This window comes from Podarcis cretensis (assembly GCF_951804945.1).
Source record: "Podarcis cretensis genome assembly, chromosome: 9".
Taxonomy (NCBI): Eukaryota; Metazoa; Chordata; class Lepidosauria; order Squamata; family Lacertidae; genus Podarcis; species Podarcis cretensis.
The window spans coordinates 62,185,634-62,199,696 of NC_137178.1; the positions used below are offsets into that span (position 1 = coordinate 62,185,634).

Sequence of the window (14,063 nt, forward strand, 5' to 3'; positions counted from 1 at the left end):
CCAGCAGCTGCATGTGGAGGAGCGGAGACGCGAACCCGGTTCCCCAGATTAGCAGACTACCGCTCTTAACCACTACACCACACTGGCTCTCAAGGGATGCTCTGAGCCAAATGCCTGTTATAAATGAGCTTTCTTCATTGTTCCCACAGTGCATTTTTAAAAAATGTATCTTACATATATGTTGGACCTTTCATTCCACTCTACCCTTATCCCCCAATGGCAGATGCTGAAAGTTGTGTCAGCATCCAGAGTAGCACCTGATGTTCTCTGAAGGGCTGCCATGGGAAATAAACATTAGCGAAGGCCCTGTGTGTTCAAAAGTACTTCAGATGCATGCATGGGCTTCCTTGGATTCAAGCCAGAACAAAATATTGTTGCCTTCCAAATATTGTCAGTCCTAAAATTCTACTAAAAGGAAGGTATTTCACTTACTTTAATCTGTTGATACTATGTTTGCTTTTGTTAATATTTAAAGTAAGACCTTTGCATTTCACGTTATGGTTCCTGCTATTTTGTAGTCAAAGTGGCCTAAACTATGCTGTTAGGAGGCTATCTACTGCCAGAATCAAAATGAACAATTGCCTGGCTGCTTGACTCATTCAGCTCTGATAAAATGCATCAAAACTCTAGCATATGATTAGCATACAAATTTTCCTGCGAATTTTGATGGCACCAGTCAGCTGCCTGAAGGTTTTTGCTTTTAACCCCATTCTTCCAGGGCATGAAGAGGCTGAAGCTGTACTAATATTTACCACTTATATAACACATGTCATGTGTTCAAAGCATTTCACGTGCCTTATGTCACTGCTGTGAGTCCTGAGATAATGTAAATCAGTATTGTTATCCCTGTATAGGGCTAATACATAAATAGCATGTTAAAAGAGGAATTAAAAGTAATAATTTAAAGTTCGAAAGTAACAAAGTAACTAATATAAACACAATTGTTTCTGCCAAAGCAGCTAATGGGTTAACAGGAGCTGTGATAATTTTGGTTTAGTAGTTTTAATACTCCATTTCATAATGACAGTTAAATATATCCACCCCGTACCAATGAAGTGCTACAGTGAATTAACAGTATTTTCTGTGTATGCACTATGAAGTGATTGGTCACAGGATAACAAATTTGCATTGGAATTAGTTGTAGAGGGTAGTTATAGAATAGCCCCTATCGTATTTTTCAGTACAGCTTTGAATGCTGTTCACGCAGATAAATGTATCACCATTTTCTTTCTCTACAGAATGTGCAAGTCAGGTTTGCACTTATACCCTGCCAACATGAGGGTTTATTTTTTTTAAATCTCCCAATTAGTCTCCAAACTGCCTTCCAATTTTTTTCTTATTTAAAAAGCAGTTTAAATTAAAATTATCTCAAGAATGTTATTTTTCTCTGTGGGAAAATAAGCTGTTTGTTACTATTGCTAAAAGCAGGCTTTAAAAATAATTTATAATACTCAAATAAAATGACAAACCTATGAAGACAGCAGAGGGAAGCCAATACATTGATGGCGCCCTGTACTTCAAAATATTTCATAACTGTTCCTGAATTTTGTTCCTGTAGAGCCTCTCCTTATAAATATTTTGCACAGAGACAACCCACAGGAGGGGCTAAAAAGGGAGATCAAACAGAATGTACTCAACACCCTGAAGCACCCGAAGACTTTTTAAAGACTAATCTCTTGTTTGCGATATTTGCCCAGATGAAATGCCAACCTATTTATACGGAAACTTGCGCTGTTGGTGAAGAGTCTCTGCATAATCCTAAAGGATTGAAAGCACCACAGTTCAGACGTGTTTTTCCCCACAAGTACTGCTCAGCATATTCTGTTGAGGCATATATGAAAACAAAGGGTGGGGTATGTGAGTCGATTATGCACCGCTAGGGGGTACATGAATGAAGACTGCCATGTAGGCACACAACCTCTAGCCAAGGCATGGCTAGCCATTTTTGGCCCAAGGCCATGCTCACCACCTAGCCAATTTTCAGAAGCCCACATGCCAGTAGTGGGTGAGGCCATCCTATTCTCACATGCATACACACTGATCTGTGCACACCCGAAGGTTCTCACCACTTGCAGAAAATACTCTTGCAAAGGTGAGATAAGCCAAAGATTGGCACCATTAGACCTTTCACAAAGATTTCAGTGACTTCAATTCAGCTATATCCTAAAGTACTTCTGGAGTGATGAATGTACTTAAGTACCTTACTGAAATACAGTAATATGTAGCATAAATGGTCTGATGATACGACGGATGTTTAAAAGAATCTGTTCAATGCAGTGTCCTGGATAAAAAAAAAGTGCTTCATGTAGTTCTTTTACAAGCATGGTAAAAACAAAAAAAAAAAAAGCTTGCAAACATGCAACTGTTTTAAACCTAAGCTCCTCCTCGTTTGATAGTGCCCTGTTTTGCTTTTAATATGTATTACCGCAGGGATTAACTGAGGTTTGGCAACCCATGTTGCGGCTCTTCACTGGAATGCGGAATAGAGTCCCGTCGGAGCACATGCAAAGCTTGTAGCGTTCCCAGTCGCCATTGTTTAATTTCTCGCCGTGTGAAGGACTCGGCAGTCGAGCTGTGTTGACCATCACACTTCCATTTAGAACAATGCTCTTATCCTACCAAAGAAACATTTGCAGAAATTAGCAACAGTATTTCCAATGGAATAAATGTATCTATTTTAATATCTTAACGTTAAAGAAACTGACTATAAGAAGCTTCCTTGTTTGGAGTTTGACCACTCAGCTTAATGTGGTCTACTCTTGACAGGCAGTGGCCCTCGTGTCTGACAAATGACATTCCTCGTCCTGCTATTCATTAATTGGAGATGCCAATTAATGCCAAGGACCCTTCTGCGTGAAAAGCACCATTCAGCTCTGGGATAGTTAAGGGATCTTTGCTGTGTTAGAAACTGATATATGAAAGCTAGGAGCTAAATGGCACCTTAAGCCTAGGTTATGGGCACAACAATGGAATGTCTAGGCACAGTTTTTTATAACAAGAGTACAAGCTGAAAATGAACGAACTGGAGTTAAAATATTATGTTCATTTTTTTGCATGGTCCAGTGCTTCCCCTAGTATTCTTAAGAGGGTCTCTTCTCCTGTCTTCAGAGAGTAGCTGGAAGTGGGGAGGCAGAAAAAGGGCCTTCTTTCCTTCCACTCTGCAGTTTTAATCTGAAATCTCAGGCTGCACCCGGACCGCCTAGAACAATGGGAGTTTCGAACACTGGATCGTTGCACCTTCTGGTTTAATGTGCATCACAAAACTTAAGTTATCCACCAGCCCTCACCTCTTCTAATTGTTCTGGTATAGTTTTCAGTTCAAAAAAGCAGCAAGTGCGTTAGCTGCATATTTTGAGAGAAAAGACATATTTAAATACGAATTCTCATGTGAATTTCAAAAAATAGATTAATGTGGAATAGGATGATATGATTTATTAGTGAATACATGTGAAAGGGGGCAAGGACTAGAACTAGCCGGAGTTATCCATCCCCTGTCAAGGCTAATGCTCTATCGCAGCAGTTTTGAATGATTGGCCTTTGATTTATACTCAACTGCTACAGCATTCATTTCTTCCCCATTGGTCTGTCTTTAATAAACCCACTCCTGCAGCCTTGTCCTGGTGGGACAGTTCTAGGTCCTTTGGGATAACTAGAATATAGAATATACACATATCCTTCACTCTCAATTATTCACACTGTGCTTCCGTACCGGAGAGAGTACAGCTACTGCAGCAGCGATTCTTGCTTTGGTAAGCTGTGTGCCTAAACTTATTCTCTGTGGCTGGGATCTCAGAGGGACAAAGCCAAAAGTAAACTCACCTACTGCACAAATATATGACAGTGTTGCGCTTTGAATACTCTGGCTAAATTTATACTCGGTGTGGCAAGGAACATGGACCGTTACTGTATTTTCCCCAAGGCTCTGGAATGAAGTCTTGGATGATGTTCAGAGTTGTTATCTTTTAGCCTTTCAGTGCCTGTTCCAAAGGCCTTCGGGCCACTGGATTTTAATAAGGATTTGTTGCTGTTGCTGTATTTTATTTTCATTTTGTCAGTTTTTTTTTTTAAAAAAACATTCAATCTTCATTCTAAGCCACCTGTAATATTGGACAGGTAGGATAGACATATTTTGAATAACTGGAGCTGCAACTATAACCAATCCAATGAATCCTTTAAATTTTTGTTCCCGTATCTAACTTACAGTCCTTATTCATCAGGTTTCCGCACCCAACCAACCTCTTTTCTGAGGCTGTGCACCTGCCTCTCTCTTTACTAGGCTCTTTCTCTATGCTGCTGTAGCCAGACATGAGACAGAACATTTCTTCTCTTTAAAAGAGATCCACACTTCCTTGAATGGTGGTTGCTGCAATATCTGCTTAGTGGAGACTGGGAGTAGCTTTGAAGAGCCAAGCAAGGTTGAGCTTGCCATGCACTGTCTCCTCTGCATCTTAGCAAAAGGGCAGCAATTAATGGTGTGCTGCGTCTTGCCAGCTATTGTTGGCAACGGGCAACTCTGCATAACTTGTTTTGGTCAAACAAGGTCCTTTATAGAAAGGAAGAGAGTTGTAATTATTGTAGCATTGTTTGTTGTTATGCATTTGCTTTTCTGCATAACACCTAGAGAGACTGTTTTATGAAGTTTCTCATGTGTAAATTAAATTTTGTTCCGCGGCTGGGAACAAAATGTTAGCCTAAAAAACAACACATTTTCCTCCTTTTTTTCTTTCCAGGCAAATATGTCTAAAAGAAAGAGAAAGAGCTGTTTTGTTTTAGTTTTGGAATAGGAATATTCCAATACAAGTTTTTGTTTTAAAACATGGATATTGAGTATGTGCACATAGCTGTATCTAATAGTCGTGTTTAACTTGCCAGAAGTAACTGTATTAAGCTGACAAAGCAGTTATGTGTTTTAACCTAGAAGGTGTATGTATGCTTATAGGTCAAATTTGAGACCCCTAACAGTGAGCTATAATATAAGGCTTTTAAAAAATATGCCATTTTAAATCTATAGATTAAATCTGATTTCTTTAACTTGGTTGCAGCCATATTTATAGCTCACTGAATCCATTTATACAAACTGAATATCCTGGAATTACTCACTGCTTTCAGTTCCATATTGCCCCCCATATGAAACTCGATGGTTTTGCCCATGATGAAAACACCTTCATTTCCACGGACAATGGCACGTCCATCAACCTTTATATTCAGATCACTGGTAGCATTGCTGGTAATCTGAGGAAAAAAAGAGAATAGCCGTGCAAAGCATTTTCTAAAAAATAGTTTTGTTTTATACACAAAAACTCACCTTCCTACAAAATTGGTCTTGCATTTTAAACACTGCCACTCAACCGTTAAAACATTTGTTGGACGGAGGCTGCGATTCTGCAGAGACTGACAGCATATCAATGTTATCGACTGATAACAGTTAACTGCAATCTGTGTTTGGGGCCTCATTTAGACAGCAATTATATATATCGCAGGGGTAGGGGATCTTCTTACCACCACTTCTCTGAGGACTGTGTTCCCTCGGGGTGTGAGGAGTGGTTGCGGGCAAAGCACATATGTACTTTCCCTCTCAACACCACATACACACTGGACTTTTAAGCTGTTGTTGCAAAGGAAGAATACTGAATTTTCAATGATCTGACATCATATGACAGCAGGTGATTGATGGGTGGGTGGCTCCACCCACTTTTCAAAGTGGCCATAGAGGGTTGGTCACTACTGAATCAGGCCACTGACCAGAACCAGTTCCCTATCTCTGGTTTATAATATACTAGTAGACCTTAGGCTTCTATAGTCTCTACTGAACATGTACAAACACAGGCCGTTTTTAAATGCTTAAAATAAATAACTTAGTCATATGCTTCATCTTTTTATATGGAATGTTAGCTATAATGCAAATAAAGGTTTGAGCTTAAGATTTACAGCATGCATCATGTAACTTGCAGAGAAAAGTAAACAGAGATCATACCCTCTCCGTAGATGCTTTCTGAACATTCAAAATTTTTACTCCAGTTGGCAAATGAAACTCGTGAGTATTATAGTCAGTGCTAAACAAAGTATTCTGAGTCCGTGGGTCAACAAATTCCATACCAATATCACTTGTAATTGAGGTTCCATTCTTTGCAACACTAAGTTTTGTTTCCCCTTGCTGAAACACAATCTGCAGAAACAAATGAGATGTGTTGTGTTAAATGTAACAAAGGTAATCTGCTACTTTTACAGTGCTTAAGTTGTCAAGAAACAACTTAAGACTAAATATCTTTTTTTAATCAATGAATAAGTAGCTTGCAACAAATAAAAACAAAGCAACAATTTACAGGATCAGCAATACAAAAAATACTACCACAATGGAGAAAGCAACAGCAGCCAGCAACATAAAATCAAATTACCACCCTGAGAACATTTTCCACCAATCACAAATAAAACAAGCCAGGCTTTTAACCTAGGGTCTGAAAACATAACAGTGTTGGAGCAAGGTGGGCCTCCCTGGCGAGGGGAGAGTATGTATGTACTTCTACTATGAAAGTCCTGCTTCTGGTATGCCTGTCATACTTCATCGGAGAAGGATATCCGAAGTAGCAGCTCAGATGTTGAACGCAGTACACAATAGAAGATATACTTACTGGCTGGTTCTCTCCAACAATCACCAAATCCTCATTACGTCGACCTCCAACTGTGCTCTTATACAATGGATGTATAATTCCCATGTCAGAGTCTTGTTTAAATCGCAATAAGCCGCTATCATGAAACTCCATGCTGTCACAGCCGCTGGGTCCAATGCGAATTACAGTCCAGATGATGAGCGTGATCTAAAAGAGTAAATTTAATTTTTTTAAATGTAAGTAAATTCTGAAATTGTCATGCCAGTGCTTGGATCAGATACCTTTGAGAAGAACATGTTACTTGAAAACAGGCCCACAAAACTTCCACAAAGCTGAAAACAGCCCACCAGTCATGTATGCCAACCCACTAGATGCTCAATCAATCTCTGGTTTGCCTGGGACTCAAAACAAAATTCTGGTTGTCAGATTCCTGGCAGGCCACAATATTTAACTGGTGGATTATGTTCAATTTGGTGGCTCACAAACTGCGTGGTTTTAACTTAAAAGGAGGGCATCTTCATGCATGTGTGTGAAAGGAAATTCGACAACCAAAATTAAGGCACCAATCCTAATTGAACTCACTGCTCTTTATAAGTATATATGATCAGGCTGTAAATAATTTATATTTAAAAACAATACTTGTACTTCTTTAGTTTAGGATAGGAAAAAAAGAGCAGCCCTGTCTTAACTCTTAGCCCGCGTGACCTTAGAAATTGGATTTTTGATCAGGATGCCAACCAAGACAGAGCATCTATCATTGTTGCCCGCTACTCCACTTGGTACCCCGAAATTAAGACCAATCACTCAAGGCCCTGTTACTTTGAGACTCTGACCTTCCAACAACTATGCAGGGCCTTAGTAGAACTAAGATTCCAACAGATGCCCTCAGCATATTTAGAGGGGATATATCGGGGAATGTTCCATATGGATCACAAATGTATATATGGATGCAATCAGGTAGAGGACGTCACATGCCATCTGCTGATTTGCCCCCTGTATATAACACCCAGAGGAAAATTTCTATCACCAATTCTTAACTGGCTTCCAGGTCAATCGCACAGGAAGTGACAGTTGAATTCCTAGCAGATAAACATCTCTATATTACATACCAGGTAGCCAAATTTGTGCTGGCAGCCAAGAAGCTCTGTTCCAACTATGTGAATGCACTCCAATCTTAAGTCTGAATGTTGTAAATTTCTTTTTATGTTGTAAACTACTACAGGTTGCATGTATGATTTTAGATGAAAGTTTCCTTTTATTCTGTGTCGTTGTAAAGGCCTTTGGCTATATACAATAAAAATGGGTTGATAATTCTTAGTCTGACACTGAATAATTAGCAATCCATTGAAAGGATGAAAAGCAGAAAATTGGTTACCGTAATCTCTACAGATTGTAAGAAAATTCTGCGATATATGTGGAGTGGATAAGTACATTTTTATCTTGAATTCACAGTACATCTTAGACTGCAATATAGAATGTTTACTAAGAAGCAAAATAGAATTTATTACCAGTTGTGGAGCATTTCTTTGACCTAATTAACTAAGACCTTTCCATGTATTTATTTTTAGGAATCCTTTTTTTCAAGCGTACTATGGATAGCTGGGTCCAAACAGATACACATTACCATGCTGCCATTCGTCCTCTTGGTTTTAATAGGCATAAATGGCACCCAATGTTTATAATCTCCATGTACAGTTCCAAGTTTGGTTAGAAACCCTGTATATAGGTAATGAAGATAATTTCACTGAAAAGCAGCAATATTTGGAGCTGGCTTGGCACTAAAAAGGAGAAAAAAATACACCTTTAGAATTCTGTTGAGACATAATTAACCATGTATACACCAAAAACCAAATACACACAAGTTTTGTGCTCCTATTTCCCTTAGTCGTAGAAAGTTTTGAAGGTTTCAGTTAGCTTCCTTCCAGATGAGGGAGCATTGGTGATTATGCCTTTAGTAATATAGTACCGTATTTTTCACTCTGCAAGACGCACCTTTCCCCTCCTAAAAAGTAAGGGGAAATGTGTGCGCGTCTTATGGAGCAAATGCAGGCTGCGCAGCTTTCGCTGAAGCCAGGAGAGCAAGAGGGATCAATCCCTCTTGCTCTCCTGGCTTTGCTTTGCTGGAGAGCCGCTGCACAGCACCCCTTCAGCGAAGTGGGAGGAGAAATGGAAGGGGCTCCGCTTCTCCTCCCGCTTTTCTGAAGGGGCGCTGAGCAGAGAGGGAAAGCTGCGCAGCGCCCCTACAGTGAAGCGGCAGGAGAAACAGAGCCCCTTCCATTTCTCCTCCCGCTTTGCTGGAGAGGCGCTGAGCAGAGTGGGTGAGAACATTTCTTGTTCTCCTCTAAAACTAGTTGCGTCTTATGGTTGGGTGCGTCTTATAGAGCGAAAAATACGGTGTATTTCATTAAAAAGCTTGCAAATATTCAGATTTAACAGTAAGTGGCAAGTAAACTGACATGTATACATGCCATACTAGTGTCAAATCAGCAGCTTTCCATCACATGATTTCTCTTTCAGAACTTAGGGCTCCTTTATCTTCTTCCTTTCCAGGTCTCTGGACCTCACTCTGCAGCCTCTTCCTAACCTGCAGCTGGATGTAAGCTGCCCATCCAAACAACCAGTGATCTGCTAGTTTGCTTGCTCTCAAATTCAGTGACCAAGCCATGCCAAAAATAAATAGAAGCATCGAAGAACAGCTTTGGTTCCTTGCATCTAGTTGGTTAGGCCCTATTTAATTCAATAGAGCTCCACTTCTGCAAATATATTCACAATGTTGGTCTAGTGAATACTAACTTAACAATATAAGCATGACCACAATATTTTGATTAGCTTGTTCTACTTACAATCAAATTGATGACGGCCAAAATAAATAGGAGGACTATCACACAAATGGCCAAGTTGCCTTTTCTGCCTCGCAAGCCAGTTTTGTGCAGACGATCTTCATCAATTGGAATATATCCAGCCTTGAAGTTACTGTTGTGTTCTTTGTTAATATTCCTCCGCTCCACAGCTTTCTCACGCATCGATTTCTTCACGGGACCATTAGAACTTTGCTAAAAATAATTTAAAAATAAGTTCCCCAAACGATATATTAAGTCCAACGTATCCTATTCATAACAAAATGATATGAATTTTCATTTCCGCCACAATAGTATTTTCACAGTAGGAACTGTTTAAAAGAGTCCAACTTGGAAAGAAAATATTATTTGCAAAGTCATGAGAATGTAGCTATACAGTACCGTGTTTGAATTTGCTGCAAAAGCAGTTACATTTAGCTGCAGCAGAGGACTGCTTCAGCAATAATAATAATAATAATAATAATAATAATAATAATAATAGTTTATTTATATCCCACCCTCCCCAGCCGAAGCTGGGCTCAGAGCGGCTAACAACATTAAAATGATACAACATTCTATAGTGACGTTCCTATGTTGGATGCTACTCCTATGGGGGGGGGGAGAATATGAGTACACTTTTTTTGTTGCGTGTACCTGTATATGCAGTGTAGCTCTTCACCCAGTAATTTCTCTGTAATATAGCCAGGTTGTTCATATAAAATGACTAGATAAACAGCTAAGCATAACTCCTAGCTACTACGAACATCTACTGTGTACATAACGGCAATTCAGTTCCAAACATTCAAGCAAGTGTTAAGAGGGAGTTTGAGATAGTAGCTGAGAACTGGAAGGGGCTGAGAGCCCAATTGTATGGTGCTAGGAGCCTCCAGGCTGTCACTATTTTGCCAGAGGGATTCAGTCGCACACCAGAAATTTAGGTTTCTGAAATAAAAGTGGACCAAAGGGCTATGTTGCAACAAATCCACTCTCTTTTAAAAATGGCCTTTTGCAGTTAGGAAAGTGATGCACCAAAAATGTGGTAACAATTTGATTGATTGATTGATTGATTGGAAGGCAAATAACATCCCTGTGAACAAATCAGGATGAATGATCAATAAAGAGCGGATACCATGCAAGCTTTGTGCAAGAAAATTGGATGAGTGCTCTATAAAGAGGTCAGCTGAAGGAGCCCTCGGTCAAACCTTTTTTTTTGGCAGGGAGAGGGATACACATACCAAAAGCACAAGCAAGATTTGCACAACACTGAATTGCTCCTGCACCAGAGAGCAAAGTCTTTAAAGCAAAAAGTTGTGCGCTTTACTATACAATGGTACCTTAGTTTACAACCATAATCCGTTCCGGAGGTCCAGTTTGTAAACCAAAACAGGTTGTAACCCAAGGTGAGCTTTTGCCAATGGGGCCTCCCCCCCCAAAATTGTTCGTAATCCAAAAAAAAAAAAAAAAAGGGTTGTAATCCAAAAAAAAGGTTGCAAACTGGGACACGAACTTCTGGGTTTGATGTGCTTGTATGCAAACTAAGACGTATGCAAACCAAGGTACCACTGTACTTGGCTCTGTGCCATCAAAACGTTTTCAGAGAAGATTATTATTATTATTTTATTATCTGATCTTATTCCCCGGAAGTCTTCCTTAAATCCCTATATATGCGTTGCCCCCTCCTAGTCCTCCAAGGCTAAGGAACTCATGGTCCTGTCGTGGACTACAACTCCCATAATCCCTGACCTATTGCCTTGCAGGCTGGGGCAGATGGGAGGTGTAGTCCAACAGCTTCTCGGCACGCCATTGGTCGCCCGCCCTCAAGCCTCCTCCGCGTTTGCTTGAGGGTGAAGCGAGACTTCGTCGGATCCTCTCCGCGCAGGCGCAAGACGCTCCCTATCTCTTTCTCCGCCCTCAGGCGGCTATTTTTGCTACGGCGCCCATTGACTTGGGAAGCAGCAGCCGCCGCCCTCCCGAGTCTGTCAAACGTGCCTTGCGAGTCGCCTCACGCGCTCTAGGGGGCTGGTTCTAATTTCAGAAAGCCGGGCGAAAGGCAGACGTGATACGTGTCCAGGCGACAAATGCCACGAATAATGAGCTAATAATAAAAATAAGAAAATAAGAAAGAGCAACGAATGTCCTGAGGGGAAAAGGGAAGGGGCTGCGTAGGTTGGCGCGCCCGACTCCGCCGCTTCCCTGAGGCTCCTCGGCTGCGGCAGAAGCCCGGGCGCCGCGTTCGGGTTGCCATATTTCAAAATAATAATAATAAAAACAGCAACAACGAGGATATCCCGGTTAGCAAACGCTCCGATAATTTCGGAGCTTTTACAAGGCATGGTTTAACCCCCGTCGCCGGTTTCATTGGCCCGGTTTCCGGAAAAAAATAATAACCCGGGAGGACGCTCATTTTCGTAGGCGAATTCCGCGACGCACCCTGGGGCGAAGGGGCCGGTTCGGCGCCGGCCACCTCAAGCCGAAGCCGCCTCTTTCTTCCCCGCCCCGTTGATATTTGGGGACGATAAAATGAAGGAGCGCGCGCCTTTCCCTCCTTTTCCCGCCCGAAGCCGGAGCCAGGCAACGGCGCCGGGAAACTGACCTGCTCGGAGGTGATCGCTGCCGCTGAGGCGACCGCCATCTTGGGCTCTTCTCGTTCCTTCCTCGGAAGGGAGAGCGAGGCGGAGGAGGAAAGGGGCGCGGGAGCCGCACCCGCCATGCCCGCTCCTTAAAAGGGACGAGGCGGCCGAGGGAGGGCAGGAGAAAGGCAGAGCCTCCGACATTTCTCTGAGGAAAAGAGGGACGTCTCACTCCATAAGGATAATCATATCCCACACATCTTATGGGGTTGCCTCAGCCACTCAGGGCGGCCTCCCACATGTATAAAAACATCATAAAACATTAAAAAAAATAAATAAACTTTGCTATACAATATTGCCTTCAGAGGGCTCGGGGGGTCGCATAACTCCCAACATTTCTCCCAGGAAAATAGAGACGTCCAATTCCATAATGATAATTTTATTATTTACACCCAGAAAAGACTCCCTGCAACGTTTGGCGGTGAAACACTACGTTTCTCAGCACCCGAGAAAATGAGCCCTCAGCGCCCTAACCACCGGGGGTCAGGATTTCACCAAAAATCTGACTTCGTCCGATTCAGTTTCAAACCGCGGCAAACACCCAGAAAAGGCTCCCAGCAATGTTTGGTGGTGAAAACACTACGTTTTACGGTTTCTCACAATTTTAGCCTCGCAGCCCTTATCTGTGGGGTCAAGATTTCGCTGAAAAGCCAACATTGTCCAATTAACTCGAAAGCGGCGCTAAACACTGGGTTAAGGGCCCCTGGATGGTTTAGCAGTTTAAACTCTACATTTCATGTCCCTCCACAATATTAGCCCTCTGCGCCCTAACAATAGCTGCCAACTTTCCCCGCTTTTTAAGGGAAATTCCCTTATTCCGAATAGGATTCCTCGCAAGAAAAGGGAAAAGTTGACAGCTATGGCCCTAACCTGCTGAGTCTTGGTTTTGCCAAAAATCCTTCGTCATCCAATTGCAGCACCATATGCTGCCAGCGTTTTCAGCTGCAGACAGTTATTTCCCATATATTCAATAAACGTTTCCCAATCTTTAAAGAAAACTAAAGAAAACAGCTTTTTCTTTTAACCGGGCATGGGAACCTATGGCCAGCCAGAGGCTACTCTTGGTCTCTGACTCCCATCATCCCCAGTCTGCATGGGCAATGGTCAGGGATGCTGGGAATTGTAGATTGGCAAACAACACTCAAGAAAATGAAGCAGAGCTTGCTCCAGAACAGCAACAAAGGTATACATTTGCATTTGTTCATGGTAGAAAGAGCAGAAGCAATGGAAAAGGACTAATGGCTTCAGTCGAAGAAGGTTGTATTATATACTTGTGTCCTTGAAATCATGTTTTAGCTTCCTAGCCAGTCGAAATTTGGTTCTCATCCAGACATATGCAACACTGGCATGAAGAAACATCATCCATCTCTCCCTTTCTGTACTTTTGACAATGGCCCTTTGTGAAATGTTGACTTTTAGGGAAGCTATTCAGTGGGGATTTTTTTGTGGGGAGGAACTTTGCGATGAAGGACAATTTAGATCATGCTGTTCTCCCTTTGTTGGGTCATATCAGGAAACATAGGTGGCGGGGAGCTTTTTGGAACCATACTTTCTCCGTTTGGATCAGGCCATGTTCCTCAGAGAATCAAACTTCCATAAGTTTTTGTGTCCATTCTTACTTTGCTGGTACTTCTGCTTCTTTCCATTTTGGGGCCAGTAGCATTCTTGCTGCTGTAGTAGCACACATAAATAAAAGTTTCCATACAGTTTAGGTAGTTCTGTCCCTATAATTCCCAAAAGAAAAGCTTCTGGTTTTTTTAAAAGGGTTATTTTGAACATGGATTTTAGAATCTTTCAAATTCTGTGCAGAACATTTCCTGATACTTGTATTTACATGACCACCGCATACTGATCGGGGTTCCCTCCGCCTTGTGGCACTTCCTGGAATGCCAGTTTAAAAGGCATGTTTTTCCAGCCTACAGAACTGACAAATTGGTGCAGCTGAGAGATCAGAGCTCCTTGTGGCCCGCTGCCAAGATGTCTTAACT

At 41.6% G+C, this 14,063-nt stretch overlaps 1 protein-coding gene across 1 annotated transcript; it reads right to left on the minus strand.

Annotated features, from left to right (window-relative positions):
* Nucleotides 1–92: 92 nt before the first annotated feature.
* SGCB (sarcoglycan beta) lies at nucleotides 93–12,177 on the minus strand. Its single transcript, XM_079990491.1, has 6 exons — nucleotides 12,039–12,177; nucleotides 9,452–9,661; nucleotides 6,630–6,815; nucleotides 5,975–6,166; nucleotides 5,101–5,232; nucleotides 93–2,615 (listed from the first exon to the last, which is right to left on the minus strand). Exons 1-6 carry the CDS (start codon nucleotides 12,153–12,155, stop codon nucleotides 2,412–2,414), a joined length of 1,041 nt encoding a protein of 346 aa, XP_079846617.1. The 5' UTR covers nucleotides 12,156–12,177; the 3' UTR covers nucleotides 93–2,411.
* Between the last annotated feature and the right edge of the window lie 1,886 nt (nucleotides 12,178–14,063).

Coding starts and splice junctions, on each gene's coding strand:
- SGCB (XM_079990491.1), bottom strand. CDS start 12,155: ATGGCGGGTGCGGCTCCCGCGCCCCTTTCCTCCTCCGCCTCGCTCTCC. Junction 5,233..5,974: donor AGAAAGCATCTACGGAGAGG/GTATGATCTCTG, acceptor TTTTTTCCTCAG/ATTACCAGCAATGCTACCAG. Junction 2,616..5,100: donor GCAATATGGAACTGAAAGCA/GTGAGTAATTCC, acceptor TTTCTTTGGTAG/GATAAGAGCATTGTTCTAAA.